The sequence below is a fragment of the Mesoplodon densirostris genome, chromosome 16 (genome assembly GCF_025265405.1).
Source record: "Mesoplodon densirostris isolate mMesDen1 chromosome 16, mMesDen1 primary haplotype, whole genome shotgun sequence".
NCBI lineage: Eukaryota > Metazoa > Chordata > Mammalia > Artiodactyla > Ziphiidae > Mesoplodon > Mesoplodon densirostris.
This window is the reverse complement of record NC_082676.1, coordinates 64,371,175-64,391,285: the sequence shown is the minus strand read 5'-3', so window position 1 is coordinate 64,391,285 and position 20,111 is coordinate 64,371,175. Positions and strand designations below refer to the sequence as shown.

Here is a 20,111-nt window from a genome sequence, read left to right as displayed (position 1 = left end):
ACTGCGACGGCGGGGCGCCGTTCTCGCCAGCATCGACAGACCCAACAGCCGATAGATGAGAGAGAACGCCCCCGAAGAGCCAATCCCTCTGCGGAGGAGGCGCGCTCTCCCGTGGCACAGTTTCGCGGCAGCCTGTGGGAGTGTCCGCGACTAGCGGCTTCTGCCCCGCCCCCAGCCTTGGCTCCTGGGTTCTGGGTCCCGGGTCCCCAGAGAGGTGAGTCGGCTGCAGGTGGGCGTGTGGAGCGGGGCTGTCGGCGGTGCTGCCGTCGCAGGCGCCACCCCCGGCTCGCACCCGGCCACGTAGTTGAGCCGCGCGCCAGAGTGCTGCAGCTTCGCCAAGCCCCCGGCCAACTGGGGCGCGGAGTCGGAGCCGGGCGCCCTCGGAGGCCGGAGCGGCTGGGCCTCGGAGCCTCGGGGGTGAGCAGCCGCCGCGCCTCCGTGTACCTTGCTCGCTAGCAGGAGGTTTCCGCTAACTCACAAGCCCCAGCGTGCGCCGTGGCCTGCCTGGGCTCGCCCTGTAGCGCCCGGCGAGATGCTGGAGGTCGGCCTGTGGAGGATGCGGGGGAGCTGGTGCAGGCTACCTGGATGACAGCCTGAACTTTTCCCAGGGATTCCTGCCAGCCCATTAGGTCACGTTGCGCATTTTCCTCTGAGATCTCTTGTGCTTGCCGCTGAAATAAAAGCGGTATTTCCCCCAGTTTCCTTTTAGGACATTATGACTTTTCTCCTTTGCAAGACAGTTCAAGAAACTGGCAGAAAAACAAACTCTTCCCACTCTCAGGGACTGTGTTGTCTTCAGGAGTTTGGGGTCAAGTCCAGCGAATGAGGAGGCTCTGTTTGCATCCTTTCCTCTCCAGTATCCTCAGAGGAGCTTCGTTTCTAACATCTTTCTAGCATTTAGGGCCATGATCCCGAAGCCTTGAGCTGTTTACAAGGAGAGAGAAGCTGTCTCCTGAGCCCCAAAATGGCGGCTAAGATGGAGATAACTTTGAGCTCGCAGTCCCACATTCAGGCTTCCTCCAAGCAAGAGAGACATATAATAGCAAAACTAGAAGAAAAACGGGAGCCCGCTCTGCAAAAAGACTGGCCCGATCCTGAGCTCTCCCGCCAGAGTTTTAGACGGTTTTGTTATCAAGAGGTGTCTGGACCCCAAGAGGCGCTCTCCCGTCTCCGGCAGCTCTGCCGTCAGTGGCTGCAGCCTGAGGTGCACACCAAGGAGCAGATTTTGGAGCTGCTGGTGCTGGAGCAGTTTCTGAACATCCTGCCTCCGGAGATCCAGGCTCGGGCCAGGCATCAATGTCCAATGAGCAGCAAGGAAATTGTGACCCTGGTGGAAGATTTTTACAGAGCAGCCAAGGGACCAAAGCAGTGGGTAAGGAGGGTACTTTCTGTGGTCCCCAGGATTTCTTTTTCATCTGGTTAGTGTTTGGTTCCTGGACCCCTCCCTAGATAGAGTCCAGAATTTCAAACGTTGCTTCTGGCCTCTATTTGGAACCCTCCTCCCCGCACCCTCCTAGGGAGATGTAACAGGTTTTCAGAAAACCCAGCCACAGGCATTCCAGTGAGAAAGTAGAGGATCAAGTAAGGCTCTTGAAACTTTGCTGACAGGTCTCCCCTGACCCTTTCTTTTTGAAGTTTTTCTACAGTCAGGATTCATAGCAGACAGGGTCATTCTACTGGATAGGAATTTGATTTGGGGGGAACTTTATTAGACCTTGTCCGAAGTGTCTTGCATATTGCCTTTATATCAGGAAACTCCAGCTCAATTGGCTAGTATTCCTTCCAAATCCCACCCCCAAGTCAGATCGCAGTAGGGACCTAGGGAGGAAGCAAACAATCATGTGCTTTGGTGAACGGAAGCAGTTAGGGAACAGGGGTAGGGCAATACTCTTACTACTGAGATCTCTTTACCAGGAGAGCCTTGGGCAGAACAATTTATAGGTAAGGGTGGTTTTTAATGGCCCCCACTCTACTGCTTTCCGATCCTACAGGGCCTGTTTCCAGCAGAAGCAGGGAGGCAAGTGAGCATAGGGTAGGAACCTGCTGGGTGGGTGTCATGGCTGACCCTGATATATTTGTGCCTGCTCTCTGATGACTTTGACTCCAGGCCTTGAGAAAGCCCCAAGCTTTAAGGACAGGAAGTATCGGCTGATTTGAAGCAGCCTCCTTTTGGTCTTTCTGCACGTCCTTCCCTTGCTTCCTTTGAGAGTTTCAGCATTCTCTCTCAAGGTTGACCCCCAGGCCATTATCAGAAATTTCCAGGGAAAAACAGTCATTACAGAGCAGTGAGAGGTCAAGCTGCCCTCAGACAGTCCTTGAGTTGTGCTCTAATGCATGGGGCTTGTTCCTAGGTGGCTGTTTGTATGGAGGGCCAGAAGGTGCTCTTGGAGAAAACTGGATCCCAGCTTGGAGAACAGGAACTGCCAGACTTTCAACTGCAAACTCCTAGCAGATATCCCAGGGAGAGCTCTCTGGAGGAGACATCCCAGGCAGGATCTCAGGATCAGCGGAGCCCCCGTCATTGGGAAAAATCCCTGCTCCTCCAGGACCCAACCCCCAAATTGGCTGAGACAGGTAAACACTCAGTGCCTCTTCTCTCCCTCTCATCATCCCTTTATCTCTATCAAAGCATTTCATGGTTCTAAAAAGCCATAGACCAGGTATTGGGCTTTTTTTCAATATTGTATGTGATAGTAGATCTTTATTCTCCAACAAATTTCACTAATTAGAATGATAGTGTTACTAAAGTGTGCTTGTATCATTTTCTGTTCATGACTATTTGAGAATCCAGTGCACAGGATTATTCTAGTGCCTACTTTTCTGTCCCTTTCAGAGCTACTTATAGTGAAGACAAATCCAAATATGACCACTGATGAACTTCCATTCAAGCTGTGGCTGAGTTTTGTCACTTAAAATGGTCCCATGTTTAGAAGGGACCTAAACAAGATTCTGCTAATTAAAGAAAAAAAACCCTCTCCGTTTTATGTCCTGCCTCTTTCTCCTCCTGTGACATTGTCTGTGTCCATTTCCTTATCTGTCTCTGGTACAATGCCAGTATAATTGCTGGCCCTGCTCTACACAGTCCTGTGGTCTCTCTGACTGAATGAAAGTGACACTTTGGCCAGTCTAGGTGATGTGAATACAGTATATGGTCAACAGGTTAGAGAAGAAGGTTACAAGAAAGCTAGATTCCTTAAGATTTGCTACATTCAGTGAAACACTTTGATTTCATTATTCTCAAAACTCATGAATGGAGAAGACCTAGGGCATCCAGCAGGAAAGCACTGTGGCTCTGGCTGAGGTGCTGCCCCATAACCTACGGCCTTCATGGCCCTAAAGAAAGTGGACCACACGTACTCCCTTCTTCTGCCTCAGCAGAGGCAGCTGGGTGTGCATGCTGTCTCCATTTCCTTTTATTTGATTCCAGAGAGGGTGGAGTCTCATGCTCAACGTTCCTCCATGTTGTAGCATGTGTCGGTACTTCATTCCTTTTTATGGCTGAATAATATTCCACTCTGTGGACATTTCATCTGTTTATCAGTTGATGGACACTTGGGTTGTTTCCACTTGTTGGCTGTTATGAATAGTGCTGCTGTTAACAGTTGTGTACAAGTTTTCGTGTGGATGTCTGTTTTCATTTCTCTTGGGTGTACACCCAGGAGTGGAAATGCTGGGTCCTATGGTAACTCACAGTTTAACCTTTTGAGGTTGGACTTTTCCAAAGTGGCTGCACCATTTTACATTCAGCAGTCTATGAGGATTCCAGTTTCTCTACATCCCTGTTGACACTTGTTATGTTTTGTCCTTTTTATTGCATCCATCGTATTAGGCATGAAGTGGTATCTCATGGAGGTTTTGAGTTATTTCCCTAATGACTGATGATGTTGAGCATCTTTTCATGTGCCTGTTGGCCAATTGTGTATCTTCTTTGTAGAAATGTCTATTCAGATCCTTTGCTCATTTTTTTTAAATTTATTTATTTATTTATTTTTGGCTGCGTTGGGTCTTCATTGCTGTGCATGGGCTTTCTCCAGTTGCAGTGGGCGGGGGTTACTCTTCGTTGTAGTGTCCGGGCTTCTCATTGCTGTGGCTTCTCTTGTTGCAGAGCACGGGCTCTAGGCATGCAGGCTTCAGTAGTTGTGGCTCGCGGGCTTAGTTGCTCCACGGCATGTGGGATCTTCCTGGACCAGGGCTCAAACCCATGTCCCCTACATTGGCAAGTGGATTCTTAACCACTGCGCCACCAGGGAAGTCCCCTTTGCTCATTTTTAAACTGGGTTGGTCTTTTTATTGTTGTAAGAGTTCGTTGTATAATCTGGATACTAGACCCTTATGTATAATTTGCAAATATTTTCTCCCATTATGTGGGTTATCTTTTCACTTCCTTGATAGTATCCTTTGAAGCACAAATGTTTTGGATGTTGAGGAGGTCCAATTTATCTTATTGTTTGCTTGTGCTTTTGGTAACATATCGAAAATACTATTGCCTAATCCACCAACACAAAGGTTTACACCTTTGTTCTGTTCAAAGAGAGATAGGTTTAGCTCTTACATTTAGGTCTTTGATCCATTTTGAGTTAATTTTTGTATGTGTCGTGAGTCGGGGTCCAACTTCATTCTTTTGTATGTAGAAATCTAGTTGTTCAGCACCACTTGTTGAAAAGACTATTCTTTACTCCATTGAATTATCATGACAACCTTGTTGAAGAGCAGTTGACCATAATTGTGTGGGCTGCTTTTTAAATCTGAATTTAAATTAAAGTTAAATAAAATTAAAAATTCAGTTTCTCAGTCACACAAGCCACATTTCAAGTACTCAGTAGCCACATGTGGCTAGTGGCTGCCATACTGAATAGATCTTCCACACGGCAGGAATCCTGTTGGATAAAAGCACTGTTGTGGAGTTTCTGTAATTAGGGTGCATGTCTGGCCCATATCCCAATTTCCAATCACATATGCTGTCTATCAACTTCATAATGGAAGAAAATACCACACTCACTGGATTTACCATTATTTGAAGAGAGAGTGGTGGTCAATGTCCATGTAAGTGAGGGTATATTTGCAATGTTGAAATTTCTGATGGGTTTGCTTTTCCCTATTTCTCCTTTCTTAAACCTTTCCCCAAAGGTAGGAAGGAGGGAGGGGTTGGAGAACTAACTTTAGTATACATCAGAATCACCCCAGCTTCCCCCTGTTAACTGCAGACTTCCAGGTTCCATCCCCCAGAGATTCTAACTCAGCAGCCTTGGGGGAGCAGGGGCAGCCTGCTTGGTGGACAGCTGCCCCAGATGAGTCTAATGCAAGTTGCCAAGTGGAGAACAGCACTTTGAGAAACTTTGCCGTGTATCTCATAGCTCTTTTGCTTGGGTTCTTTCTTCGAAGCCCAGAAATGAAACATATTCTTTATAATTATAGAGGCCTCCAGAATGAAAAGTGACAACAAGGAAAATCCACAGCAGGAGGGAGCTAAAGGAGCAAAGCCATGCACGTTGTCAGTGGGCAGGCCCAAAGGGAATGGTCTGCAGAGCCCCGAACCCAGAGGGGCGACTGTGAGTGAGCCCCGGTTGTCACGGAGGCAGGTCAGCCCCCCACGCACTCAAAAGCCATTTGCTCACTACCAGAGACATTGCAGGGAACTGGAATACATCAGCAGCCCCCTGAAGAGCCATGCACTGAGAGAGCTGAAGAAAAGCAAGGGAAGCAAAAGAAACCTGAGCAGCCGTTTGCAACGTCTTGGTCACCAGCCGACCCGCTCGGCGAAGAAACCTTACAAATGTGATGACTGTGGGAAAAGCTTCACGTGGAATTCAGAGCTGAAAAGACACAAGCGAGTCCACACAGGGGAGAGGCCCTACACGTGCGGAGAGTGTGGGAACTGCTTCGGGCGGCAGTCCACCCTGAAGCTGCACCAGAGGATCCACACTGGAGAGAAGCCCTACCAGTGTGGCCAGTGTGGGAAAAGCTTTCGCCAGAGCTCAAACCTTCACCAGCATCACAGACTCCACCATGGGGACTGAAAGCAGGGCTGGGTCCTCTCTGTTCAGAAGAAGGTACTTGCATTTCTCCTTCCCCTCGCTTGCATGTAAATCACAAAGACGTCTGTGTGACTTACAAGGAAGAAAGCAAGAGACCCCTGAGGAGTGATGGCGCCCATCGGGCTGGTGAGGTGTCGGTCGGGAAGAGGCTGACGGGGGACTTGATCGTGCACGGGGTCGTGTACGATGATGGGGGAAGAGATGGCAGGTCTAGGCATTGGGTCAGAGAGCACCGGGGTGTCTGTTGGAGAGTGGGGAGTCACTACTGAGGGAGAATCAGGACGATTCTGCAGATGTGCCCCACACCTTGATGTTAAATCTCCCCCTGCTGCTTTATTTATCCTCTAAATCTGTTCAAGGATAAATCCTATATATAGTTATGCGTTTGCTGTCATACCAGACAATCTTTATCATTGCACACACTCCTTTAATAAAGATGAGTGATCTGCAAGAATTTCAAGAAAGAAGTTCATTGGAATGTAAATCCCCTAATATTCTTCCTGTCATTCCTGGCTCTTCATAACAAAGGACACATGAAGTGGGAGTATGGACATGTTTGTGTGAGGAGGGGGTCTCCAAGTATTAGTGCTTTTACCAAATAAATACACATATACACACACTAAAGGTTCTTTTTATATCAAAGCACCTTTGATTTGGTAAAAGAAAAATCACAGCTGCTGCAACCGCCCACCCATAGTGATAAGGAAAAGCTACAAGAAGCAAGACTGCTAAGACAGCAAAGGGAATCCTTCCTACTTTCCTTTCTCACTTAGGCCAGTAGCTTTAAGAATAACAAAATGCTTGGGGTGATGAAAATATACTAAAACTGAATTATTTCAGAACAAGTACCCCAAATCATTGAAACATTCATTAATTTTATGGTATGTAAGTTATACCTCAAAGAAGTTTCTAAAAATGACAAAATGTATTTATCTAAAATGTTAAAGTTCTAGAACTAGGCCTGAGAGATCATCTAATCCCACCCCTCATTCTCTCAAAATGAAAATTATAACCCAATCAGTATACAATTCTTAGTCACACAGTATACAATTCTTAGTCACACTTAGTGGATATCCCAGTTTAGAGAAGACTTTTGGTAGGTGGGTGCAGTATGTCAAGCAGGAAACAGGTGCAGGTAGCGTTCTTCCTAAAGCATCAGTATCATCAGGTCACTGCTGGCCACCTCAGGGCTATGGTTGTGCTATTGTGTCCCCCCCACCAAGGATCTCAGGTTCCTCTGACCACAGAGGGACAGGTGCTCACATGGGCAGCCCTGTCCCCCAGGTCTTTGCACACACTGTTCCCTTTGCCCTTAGGACCCGCCACCCCCACTCCCTCTCGCATCTCACAAGAGTTGCCAGCTCTGCAAAGCCTCCTCTGACAAGTTCTAGGCAGAGGTAGACTTCACCAGTGGCGCTCAACCTGGTAGCAGATTCGCCCCCTAGAGGATATTTGGGAATGTCTGAAAACACCGTTGGTTGTTAGGACTTGGGGGAAGGGAGCATAGCTCCTGGCCTCTGGTAGGTACAGACCAAGGATGTAGCTAAACATCCTGCAGTGCACAGGACAGCCCCAAAACAGTTATCTGTTCCAAATGTCAGTAGTACCAAGGTGGGGGAACTGTGCTATATATGTTAAAAGCTCTTTAAGGACAGAACCTTGATTTTCCATCACTTTAGCTTTAGAACTTAGCCCACACCCAGCCAGGAGAGATAGGTGTTCAGTAATTGAAGAGTTGAGGGCCCCTGCTTCACCCTGGGGCCCATTCCTGCCTGAATTGGAGATCCCGGTGGCAGTCATTGAATGCAGTGGACAAAACCTCTCATCTTTTGGGCAGAGAGAGACTTAATGGGAGCCCAGTGGCCTGCTTCCTGGTATTTGGTGGCCCTTCAGAATCTAATCCAAGGTCCCTTTCCCAACAATTATGTTAGATGTTAGAAGAGTTTATCTTTATTGTTAGGCCTGCCCGTTATCTCACTCCTGTCCCCTGCCTCTCACCGGTCAGAGCCTCCTGATTCCTTATTCTGTTACCACCTTTTTTTCTCCAGGCCAGTTTCACTGTTGTTTCTTAGTAACTTCCCTAATTATATTTACATCTGTATTAGTTTCCTCTTGGTGCTGTAACAGATGACCACAAACTTAGTGGCTTAAAACAACACAAATGTCTTCTCTTATAGTTCCTGAGGTCAGAAGTCCGAAATCAGCTTCACTGAGTAGAAGTCAAGGTGTCAGGTGGGCGGGTTCCTTTGGAGGCTCTGAGGGGTGAATCTGTTTCCTCGCCTTTTTCAACTTCTAGCGGCTGCTGGCATTCCTTGGCCTGTGGCCCCTCCCTCCATCTTCAAAGTGCGCCCCTCCCTCCATCTTCAAAATGCATCCCTCCAATCTCTGTCATCACATCACCTTCTCTTCTGACTCTGATCCTCCAGCCTCCCTCTTAGGAGGACCTTTATGATTATATTGGGCTCACCCAGATAATCTGAGATATCTCCCCATCTCTAGATCCTTAACACACCTGCAAAATCCCTTTTGCCATATAAGGGAACATTCACAGGTTCCAGGGATTAGGATGTGGACCTCTTTGGCGGGGACTGTGATTCAGCCGACCACATCCATCTAGTGAATCAATTCGGTTAGTCAAAGACGATCTCTCCTAAAAGCAAAGGAACATAGATTTCCACTTTCCTTAGATTTGGGACAGGAAATCTCTCTTAAAATAAGAGCTTTGTTTACGTGGTATGTTTTGAAGAACCCGTGTGCGTGTGTTTTCTGTTTTCTGATTATGAAATTAATAATTGCTGAATCTTAATGTCTTTGGGTACCTGTTCAGCTGTGGGCCTTGAATAAATGTGACAAAATCACCACTTGGAATATCACTCACTCCCAAAAGGTTTTCAAGCCTGTGGTGCTGCCGCCTCCCCCAGCCCAGTTTTCCTTTGACAGGTGAGGAGTGCCCGTGAGGGTCTGAAGTCCTGGTAGAAGGCCCCTGGGCACTCAGCCACATTTGCTGGTCTGTACTCACTTCTTCAACTGTGGGAGTCCCCATGTGTGGTTCCACCAGAGGGTCTCAGCACAAAACATTGACCTGCTGACTTACAATCGGCTACCCCATATTAGAAAATAACCTCTCTCCTTTTGTGTGCAGGCTTAACCACGCAGCGGTCTGTTAAGTGTCACCATGTTTTCTGAGTTTGCCCTGTACTCACCCGTGTGGGGGTGGGATGATTCCTACCTTGGTTATTTGGTCCCTAGCTTACCCCAGGAGACAGGGAGAGGGGAAGATTGCATGCATATGTGAGGGATCTGGACCTCGCAGATTTCTCTGAAAAGCATTTTCCATCTACAGCAGATAAGGGCTTGTAAAACCCGTCCCATAATACCGTTACTGCTCCCAACAAAATTAACAACTCCCAAATACCATCTGATAGATAGAGTTGAAACTTCCCCCAGATATTTCTAAAACCAAAATGCTATTTTTTACAACTTTATTGAGATATAGTTCACATATAAAATATATCCATTTAAAGTGTACAGTTTAATAAAGTAAATTCACAGTGTTATACCACCATCACCATAATATAATTTTAGAACATTTTCAACAGCCTAAAAAGAAACCTTTGGGACTTCTCTGGCGGTCCAGTGGTTAGGACTCCAGGCTTCCACTGCAGGAGGCATGGGTTTGATCCCTGGTCAGGGAACTAAGATCCCACAAGCCGTACAGTGTAGCCAAAAAAAAAAAAAGAAAAGAAAGAAACCCTGTCTCATTAGCAGTCACTCCTCACTCCCCATCCCTGGGCCCCCTTGAGCCCCCTTCCTCCTTTCACTCAGCACAATGTCTTCAAGGTTCATCCATGTGGTAGCACATGTCAGTACTTTATGCTTTTAGTGGCTGAATAATATTTCACTCTGTGAACAGACCATGTTTTTTTTTTTTTTTTGCGCTATGCGGGCCTCTCACTGTTGTGGCCTCTCCCGTTGCGGAGCACAGGCTCCGGACGTGCAGGCTCAGCGGCCATGGCTCACGGGCCCAGCCGCTCTGCGGCATGTGGGATCCTCCCGGACCGGGGCACGAACCCGTGTCCCCTGCATCGGCAGGCAGACTCCCAACCACTGCGCCACCAGGGAAGCCCCAGACCATGTTTTGTCTATCCATTCATCAGTTGATGGACATTTGGGTTGTTTCCACTGATTGGCAATTATGAATAATGCTGCTATGAACATTCATTTACAAGTTTTTCTGTGAACATATGTTTTCATTTTTCTTGGTTGTATACCTAGGAGTGGAATTGCTGTGTCCTATGGTAACTCTATGTTTAAGAATTTGAAGAACCGCCAGACTGTTTTCCACAGGGTCTGCACCATTTTCCATTCCCACCAGCAGTGATTGAGGGTTCTAATTTCTCCACATCCTTGTCAACACTTGCTATTATCTGTCTTTCTGATCGTAGCCATGCTAGTGGATATGAAGTGGTGTCTCATTGTGATTTTGATTTGCACTTCCCTGTTGGCTAATGATGTTGGCATCTTTCCATGTGTTTACAGGCCATTTGTGTATCTTCTTTGGAGAAACAGCTATTCAAAATCTCTGCCCTTTTAAAACTGGGGGTTTTGTCTTTTTATTGTTGAGTTGAAGAGTTCTTTATATATTCTGGATTCAAATCCTTATCAGATAAATGACTTGCAAATATTTTCTCCCATTCTGTTGTAATGTAATACTTTTGCACAACTGCAGTAACTCTCTTTAAAGCACTGTCACCTGCCAAAATACAAAACTGACTAATACGGTAACAGTCCTGAATTGCCAGTGAAACAGACATGTGAGGCAAAATGTCACTCCTGCCTCTAGAAATTCGTCTGGACCAGATAAGGGCAGAGCCAACTAGGGTAGCCCCAGGAACTTACCTTGGTCTACCTACCTGACCTGACTTAGTCAAGTCTGAGGCAGCTCCATAAACAAACCAGAGTGGACTTGGTACCAGGCTAAGACCAAGGATGGCTTTGCTCACAGCTCTGTTGTCCCCCAGCCCCCTGACCTGGATGTGTCACTTAAATTCTTCAAGCCTGTTTCCTCCACTGGAAATGGGAAGACCCACTCTGCTTACCTCACATGATTGGTGAAGTGAACACACATGTGTGAAAGTATTTTCTGTAAAGTGTTACATAAAAAGAAAATTATGTGTCAAGTAAAACAGCATCGTGAAGTCTCCTTCTGTCAGCTTTTCAGATCCAAATACTTGTGCCTGGAATGAGCAGAGAGGCCGCAGGCGTTCGAGGGTGGAGAGGTCCTATTTTCCTGGATTTGGCACTTGCTCACACTGGGGTCGCGGTAGAGAATGTCCTGGAAGGGGAGAATTTCTCCAAAAGTCTGTTTATGAAAATTTGATGTCCTAGAGGGAGGCACCCCAAAGCAGAGGCACCCACCCTTTCTTCAATGCCCCTTCATGCTGCTCCTTACTTTTCTTTTTAACATTGACTTTTTAGAAAATTTTTTATTGTGGTGAAATATACATAACAAAGTTTACCATTCTAACCATTTTTATTGTAGGATTCAGTGGCATCACGTACATTCACAATATTGTGCAGCCATCACCATGATCCATCTCTAGAACTTTTTCATCTTCCCAAACTGAAACTCTGTCCCCATTAAACACTAACTCCCCGTTCCCCCTCTTCTTGCACCTTGCATTCTACTTTCTGTCTCTGCGAAGTTGCCTACTCCACATACCTCGTGTAAGTGGAATCATACAGTATTTGTCATTTTGTGACTGGATTATTTCACTTAGCACAATGTTCCTGAGGTTCATTAGAATTTCTTTTCTTTTTATGGCTTAATAGTACACCGTTGTGTGGATAGATCACATTTTATTTATTTATTTATTTATTTATTTATTTTGGCTGCGCCATGTGGCTTGTGGGATCTTAGTTCCCAGACCAGGGATCAAACCTGGGTCCCGGCAGTGAAAGCACCAATTCCTAACCACTGGACTGGCAGGGAATTCCCATGGATAGACTGCATTTTAACCATTTATCTGTCAATGGACACTGGGGTCATTTCCACCTTCTGGCCATTATGAATAATGTGCTCCTTACTTTTTGCAAATACATAGTTTCAAAAACCCCAATGAAAAATTTGCCAGAGGGCCCCCGAGTCTTGTGAGAGTGGCGCTGCACATTAGTGTTCCTGGAGCAGCTGCAAGCAGGAATCGGGGCAGAGGTCCAGAGAAGGGCTTGTCCTAGGCTTGAGCAGAGGGTTAGGGGCCAGGAGGGAGACAAAGGTGGCAGAGGGAGGCCATCCCGGATGGGAGCAGCTTTAAGGAGGGTGGAACAGCCAAAGATGAAGGTTACAAGTTAGGGCTCACCTGGGTCCCCCTGGGAGATATGGGGCCATGGATGTGTCTGAGTGTCAGGAGGGGACACCTGCACCGAGGTCTTGGGAGGACAGGAGCAGTGTTTTCAGCAGTGGAAGGGAAGGCCAGAGTCGCAAAATTCTTAAAGTGGCACAGTCTTAGGAAGTGACGCTGCAGAGAGATAGATGGTTCATGTGGAATGGGGGTGTGCAGGCTAAAGACAGTGTCCAGAGAAAGAGTTTTAAGGCATTTATATTACCTTTTGGAAAACTTTAATAAAGGAGCGTCGGGACATAGTTCAGCATAGACAAGTGTTTTAGTCTGGGCTGCTGTAACAAAATCCCACAGGCTGGGTGGCTTACAAACAATACATATTTATTTCTCACAGTTCTGGAGGCTGGAAGTCTGAGATCAAGGCACCAGCATGGTCAGGTTGAATTCTAGTGAGAGCCCTCTTCTTGGTTCATAGATGGGCTGTCTTCTTGCTGTGTCCTTACATGGTGGAAAAGCTGAGGGAACTCTTTGGGGTCTCTTTTATAAGGGCACTAATCCCATTCATGAGGGCTCCATCCTCATGACCTACCTCCTAATACCATCACACTGGGGGTTAGGATTTTAACATAGGAATTAGGGGGGGTGCACAGACGTTCAGACCATAGCACCTGGTGTGCGTGAACTTTGGCTTTGGACAGACCTAGCTTCAATCCTGGCTCTAGTTCCCCTTTCAAACCTGTTTCTTTAACTTTATAAGGTTTAAATGAGAGGATCCGAGTTATTTGCCTCCATTGTGGTGAATGCCCCAGCACTCTAAGGCAAAGGCTCCATGGGCATAAATACTTTGCCCCTCAAGAGGTCTGGTCCCTGTCTGGGTGGCTCTCATGGGTCTGGTCCAGCCACCACTGGAAGTATGGACCAGTGGGCAAGGCTACCCCTGGCAAAGCTGGCCCACAGCAAAACTGGGAGGTGATCAACTGCCCCACACTCCTCTTTACAAAACTCTTCAAAATCACAGCCTATTGCTGGAGGAAAAAGCAAGATTGTCCACACTGCCTGTTACATAGATCCTCCTACCACACCCTGATAAGCTGTCATCCAGGCTCTTGTTAGAAATTCTTGTAGATGGGGGAATTCGCCACTTCACAAGCTGCAACATTTCATTTGGGGGCATCCTAGTTGTTTTAAGTTCTAGGAAGCTGGACTTCCGGCCATGCAGACTTTTTGCCCCTGGAGCCCTGGTTGCTTCTGTGAATACCTTGGATGGGCCGGTGCAGGGATGAGGGGGATCATGTTATAGCCTCTAGAATGCCCCAAATGAAGGCTTCATAAACACCGGTCCATCTGAACTCCTTTGAATACAGGGAAGAAGCCCACCAGTGAGGTTGTTTTCAGAGCACATCAGGGACCCAGATACCTCCAGAGCGCATGCCCCTGTATGTCCACTTCTGAGGCATATGCTGCACTGAGCAGGATGATTTCTTGGGAATCAGGCTCTGTTCTGGAAGAGGATGGTAAGAGTCCTCTCTGATCCAGGATTTTGAGAATCGGAGGTCAAGGATCACACCAGAAGTCAGATACATGCCCTCAGGAGGGAGAAACTGGAGCTAAGGAGAAAGTTCTGATGGAGAAGTTTGCTTCTAAAGAGTAAGGGGTGGGCGGAGGAGCTGAGCGGGAAGCACGCCTCCCACTAAAGACATGCATCGGCTCCTCTTTTCATCTGGATTTCCTGCTCAGTCTATAGCTTTTCCCCAAACCCCAGTGAAAACTCTCCCACGCTCAGTTCTTTGAAACTATGAGACACTCTTTTCCCTTTGCAACAGGTGGGTTCTATGGAAGGAAATCGTGCCTAAACCAGGACACATCTTTTCAGTATTTTAAAAAATCTTTTTGAGAACTGCATTCCTATATTAACATGCAGTTTATTTGATTTTTATTTTGGTTGCACACTATTGAGAAACTTCTAATGCACTCAGATAAGTAGTTGAAAAATGCTAGTGGTTCTAACAGCTCATCTTACAAGATATCTTTGCACGGAAAAGGCAAAAGCAGCTTTACTATCAGGTCTGCCCCAAAATAAGTCATGCTGGTAGCATAAATTATTTCATGTCTCTGATGCGTTATTTTGTGTATTACATTTAAATATTTTATTGCAGCCTTTTTTTGTGTGTGTGTGTGTACGCGGGCCTTTCACTGTTGTGGCCTCTCCCGTTGCGGAGCACAGGCTCCGGACACGCAGGCTCAGCAGCCATGGCTTACGGGCCCAGCCGCTCTGCGGTACACGGGATCTTCCCGGACCGGGGCACGAACCCCTGTCCCCTGCATCGGCAGGCGGACTCAACCACTGCGCCACCAGGGAAGGCCAATAATATAGTTTATTTTTTTCTTTTTTAATTAGCTCTACAAAGTAATAGCTTAGCATAGCTATTAGTTTATCTTGTAAATAACCTTTGAACTAGTTTCTGAGTAGGTTGTTTTCCAGAAAGCAGTATACTTGATAGAATAAACACTAAATGATTTTTTTTTTTCGGTACGCGGGCCTCTCACTGCTGTGGCCTCTCCCATTGCGGAGCACAGGCTCTGGACGCGCAGGCTCAGCAGCCATGGCTCACGGGCCCAGCCGCTCTGTGGCACGTGGGATCTTCCCAGACCGGGGCACGAACCCGTGTCCCCTGCATTGGCAGGCAGACTCTCAACCTCTGTGCCACCAGGGAAGCCCTATTGCAGCTTTAAAATACATTTCAACTTTTTTTTTTACTTCAAAGTTAATTTTTGTGTGTGGTACGCCGGCCTCTCACTGTTGTGGCCTCTCCCGCTGCGGAGCACAGGCTCCGGACGCGCAGGCCCAGCGGCCATGGCTCACGGGCCCAGCCGCTCCGCGGCATGTGGGATCCTCCAGGACTGGGGCACGAACCCGCATCCCCTGCATCAGCAGGCGGACTCCCAAGCACTGCACCACCAGGGAAGCCCGCCAAAGATAATTTTTTAAATTGAGATATATAATTCATATACCATAAAATTCATCCTTTTAAAGTACAAAGTTCAGGGTTTTTTTTTTATTATACTCACAAAGTTGAACAACCAGACCCATGTCTTTTTGAGAGAGACAGAAGTTACTTCTTCACAAGGAGTTAGCTGATCACACACATGCCACTGCACTTGAACCTGACCAGGAGACAGCCTGAGATGGTGGGAAAAGGCCTGGGATGGGGAAAAGGCACTGAAGAGCCAGGTTCCATTTTCAGTGCTGCAGGCAGCCAGTTACTGAGCTCTAAGATGCCTACACCTCAGTTTCCTTATCAGTAAAATGAGGTTTTAGACAAAATGCTCTCTAGTTTTCTTTTCAGTTCTACTCCGAGCTGCCCATGAAACCTTGAAAGTTTGGGTCTTTCTTGGGCCAAAATAAAGGTGACCCTCAGCTCAATGGTGTGGACTCTTGTTGGAGGCCTTGGAGACAGGATCCCTGGGGGAAGAGGAAGCAGGGGTGTAACATATGCTCAGGGTATCCCCCCGTCTACTCTTTCCCAAGGAGAGGAGCTTATCACCCATCCTGTGTTCACTCTCTGAGTCTCCTCTGGCCCTTCTCACCCAGCATCCTGGTTCCTGGGCTCTCTCTGCAAATCCCCCATCAGGGATGCTGTCTTTTGTCACCCTCTGGGTGTGACACTGAACCCAGTGTGGATCCCTCAGACAGGATGGGCCGGAGAGCTCCAGTTCCAGCAGCTCCAGGATCTGCTCCTTGGTGGGCATCTCTGGCTTTAGCCACTGATGGCACACTCTCCAGAGGTGGCTAAGAGCCTCTCTGGCGCAGCCACCCCTCCTGGCAGAGGGGCCTAATGCATTGACAGCAGTGTTTCAGGACCAGGATGGTGGGCTTGCAGGTTTGAATCCCGCCCCCAGGTGGTATCTTTTATCAGGGGGCTCTCCAGTTCTGGGGGGTGGGGAGTTCCAGGGCACCCAAGTTTGCAAGCATCTTATGGCTCAGGGGATAGCTTCATACCAGCTGGGACTGAACTGAATCTGGGAATGTCACACCCTGTCTCTCTGTGGGGTTTGGTTGGGCATCTGGGTTCTCCAATTTCTGTTTTTCCCTGGAAACAGACAGTATAGGTGAGCAGGAAAAGCTTACTATGTGTGGGGTCAGCTGACACATTACCTGAGGCCCTTGCTATGTTCTCTGTTAGGACCCTGTGCCCTTTCCGGAAGCCTCCAACCAATGAAGTCGGTATTTAGCTCTCAGCTCTTCTTTCTGGCCAGGTGCGACCCCTCTCACAGCATAACATACCTCTTCTCGATCACACTGAACATAGCTGCACTGTCACCCTCACTTGTGATGTACACGTCTCCCTAGAAAGTTTAGAAAAACTGTAAACTCATGAGAGGCAAGCAATCTCTCCACAAAGCTACCAACCATCAAGTCACCCAAACCAGAAACTTCCAAGTCATCTTTGACTCCCTGCTTTCTCACCCCACCAAAGCGTCACCTTTTCCTCCTCAATCTGTCTCGAAGCCCCATCTTCCTCATTCCCGTGACCCCTAGTGAGGGCCCTCATCTCTCACTCGCTTTATTGCAACAGCCTCCTGAGTGTCTCTTGTCTCCGAGCTTGTCCCAGTCTGCAGCATCTGGCTATGGTCATCCCCACAACGTCAAAACCCTGTCCCTGCCTTGCTGTCAACCTGGGGCAGTGCTGTTGGGTAAGGGTGGAGACAGAGAAGTCAGCTTTGAGAGATTTTTTTTTTTAATTTATTTTGGGTCTTCGTTTCTGTGCGAGGGCTTTCTCTAGTTGTGGCAAGCGGGGGCCACTCTTCATCGCGGTGCGCGGGCCTCTCACTATCGGCCTCTCTTGTTGCAGAGCACAGGCTCCAGACGCGCAGGCTCAGTAGTTGTGGCTCACGGGCCTAGTTGCTCCGCGGCATGTGGGATCCTCCCAGACCAGGGCTCGAACCCGTGTCCCCTGCATTAGCAGGCAGATTCTCAACCACTGCGCCACCAGGGAAGCCCTGAGAGGTATTTTTGAGGTAGAATCCACAGGACTTGATGATTGAGAGTTTGAGAAGCAGAGGAGGGAGTGTGTGTTAGTAGCATGAGCAATTGTGTGGATGTGGCGCCACATACTGGAGGCAGACAGATGAAGGACTTAAGGAATGGGACTTCCCTGGTGGCGCAGTGGTTAAGAATCCACCTGCCAGTGCAGGGGACATGGGTTTGAGTCCTGGTCTGGGAAGATCCCACATCCCGCGGAGCAACTAAGCCTGTGAGCCACAACTACTGAGCCTGTGCTCTAGAGCCTGCGAGCCACAACTACTGAGCCCGCGTGCCACAGCTACTGAAGCATGCGTGCCTAGAGCCCGTGCTCTGCAACAAGAGAAACCACCACAATGAGAAGCCCGCGCACTGCAACAAAAAGTAGCCCCTACTGGGGCTTCCCTGGTGGCGCAGTGGTTGAGAGTCCACCTGCCGATGCAGGGGACGCGGGTTCGTGCCCCGGTCTGGGAAGATCCCACGTGCCGCGGAGCGGCTGGGCCTGTGAGCGATGGCCGCTGAGCCTGCGCATCCGAAACCTGTGCTCCGCAACGGGAGAGGCCACAACAGTGAGAGGCCTGCGTACAGCAAAAAAAAAAAAAGGTAGCCCATACTCACTGCAACTAGACAAAGCCCGCGCACAGCAAGACCCAACTCAGCCAGAAATAAATAAATAAATAAATAAATAAATAAAAATCTTTTTTAAAAAAAGGACTAAAGGCATGAGTTCGGTTTTGGGCATGTGTTTGTTTTTTGTTTGCTTGTTTGTTTGAATTTTTTTGGAGTATAGTTGATTTACAACATTTTGTTAGTTTCAGGTTACAGCAAAGTGATTCAGTTATACATATACATTTTTCATTCTTTTTTAGATTCTTTTCTCATATAGGTTATCACAGAGTACTGAATAGAGTTCCCTGTGCTATACACACAGGTCCTTGTCGGTTATCTATCTTATATATAGGAGTGTGTGTATGTTAATCCCAAGCTCCTGATTTATCCCTACCCCCTCCCCACGTTTCCCCTTTGGTAACTGTAAGTTTGTTTTTGATACCTGTAAGTCTGTTTCTGTTTTGTAAATAAGTTCAACTGTATCATTTTTTAAAATTAGATTCCACATGAGTGATATCATATATTTGTCTTTCTCTGTCTTACTTCACTTAATATGATAATCTCTAGATCCATCCATGTTGCTGCAAATGGCATTATTTTGTTCTTTTTTATGGCTGAGTAATATTCCATTGGGCATGTGTTTTCATGCCTCAGAGACATCAAAGGAAGATCTCTCTTTTGCACTTGAATACAGGCATCTAGAGTGCAGGAGAGAAGAAAAATTGGGGCTAGACATAAAGTGAGGTACTTGTAGTCATGGAAGTGGCTAAGCTCGCTTGGGGGTTGGGGCGGGAAAGGGGGGGTGGGGACTATGGATTCAGGTGATCCCAAGATACACTCTGACCAAAAGCATGTTAGAATTCGGCTGTGGAGTACACAGAAATCAGGTGAGGAGACTGGCGCTGGTTCCAGAGAGAAGTGTCAACTTTTAAAACAACACACAACTTAAAAGTTGTCGGTCAAGTTTATTCATTGTCTTACTGAGGACTACAGCTGGGGAGACAGCCTCTCAGATAGCTCTGAGAAACTGTTCTGAAGAAATTAGGAGGGGGATATATGTGATTTTGACGAAGGGGTATGCAGCACACCCCTCTGTAGAAGGTTATTGCTATTCACAAGGAACAGATGTTTCAGTAATGCTTTTAGTGCTTTTCCAAGTATGGGACGATGCAAGAATTTGGGTTCATAAAATTTTCTCCTTAAAATATCTCACTCTCTGAAGGCCTGCTCTGCCAGTTTTCCCAGAGCACAGAGTGCCTCATTCCTGATCTTCGCCCTGAATTCCTTTCGGGTCGTGTTGAAGGTGACTGCAATGGCTAACGACTCAAGCCTTGCAGAACTGGACAGGCAGCGACACTCTTTAGTTGGCAGAAGACACTCTACCCAGGGCAAGTGAGAAGCTCAAAGCGTCCCTTTCGACAAGTTAAGAGACAAACAGGGCGAGCCCATAGCTTCGCGTTGCCAAAGTAGGGTTAGGGCCCAGGAGGTAGCGCCAGGCTCCTTCTCCCGTCACCAGTGCGAGATTCGGGCTGGCCCCCCACAGTCCCACCCACGTAACCTTCCCGCTGGTGCGGAGGGAGAGACCAGAGGAGCCGCTCCGCAGACGCTCTCACCCGCCCCGCTCGGCTTCTGCAGAAGCCTCCTCGTTGGGTGGCGAAGGTGGGCCGGGAGCCTGGCCGAGCGCGTGGCCGAGCAGCCGCCGGGTCCCCCGCCGGGTCCCCCGCCCACTACGGCCGCTCCAGGAACATGCAGCTCTGCCGCCAGAAGAGGGCGACGGAAGTAAGCGTAGGACTTTCGATTCCCAGCCTTGTGGGCCGCTCTAGCGCGTCCCGTCTCGTTGGTGTTTCCGCCGGCTTGCGCGGCTGATGGCCGAGCGCCACAAGGTCTCTCCTAGGCCTCGCAAAGCTTTCTGGGAGCCTTACTCCACGCGTTCTCAACTCCAACCCCCGCTCCAGACGGCGGCCCACGCAGGGCTTTGGTGGCCTGCGTGGCCGGAGGTATAGCCGTCGTGGAGCAAAGACTGGAAGGGAAGATGACGTCTAATGCCGTCTCCCGGGAGCTGTGCTGGAGTTTTCTTCTGACTTCCAGCGAGCAAAAGATTTTACC

The 20,111-nt window shown here is 48.1% G+C and overlaps 1 protein-coding gene across 1 annotated transcript; it reads left to right on the top strand.

Moving 5' to 3' along the window:
* The first annotated feature begins 15 nt into the window (after window positions 1-15).
* On the top strand, window positions 16-8,885 carry ZNF174 (zinc finger protein 174). Its single transcript, XM_060078872.1, has 3 exons — window positions 16-1,372; window positions 2,352-2,574; window positions 5,416-8,885. Exons 1-3 carry the CDS (start codon window positions 965-967, stop codon window positions 6,015-6,017), a joined length of 1,233 nt encoding a protein of 410 aa, XP_059934855.1. The 5' UTR covers window positions 16-964; the 3' UTR covers window positions 6,018-8,885.
* Window positions 8,886-20,111: the final 11,226 nt, after the last annotated feature.

What these genes read in the sequence shown, in the direction of transcription:
- ZNF174 (XM_060078872.1), top strand. Translation starts at nt 965, where the DNA reads ATGGCGGCTAAGATGGAGATAACTTTGAGCTCGCAGTCCCACATTCAG. An exon ending in CCAAGGGACCAAAGCAGTGG is followed by an intron (nt 1,373 to 2,351) that starts GTAAGGAGGGTA and finishes GCTTGTTCCTAG; the next exon opens with GTGGCTGTTTGTATGGAGGG. An exon ending in CCCCAAATTGGCTGAGACAG is followed by an intron (nt 2,575 to 5,415) that starts GTAAACACTCAG and finishes TTATAATTATAG; the next exon opens with AGGCCTCCAGAATGAAAAGT.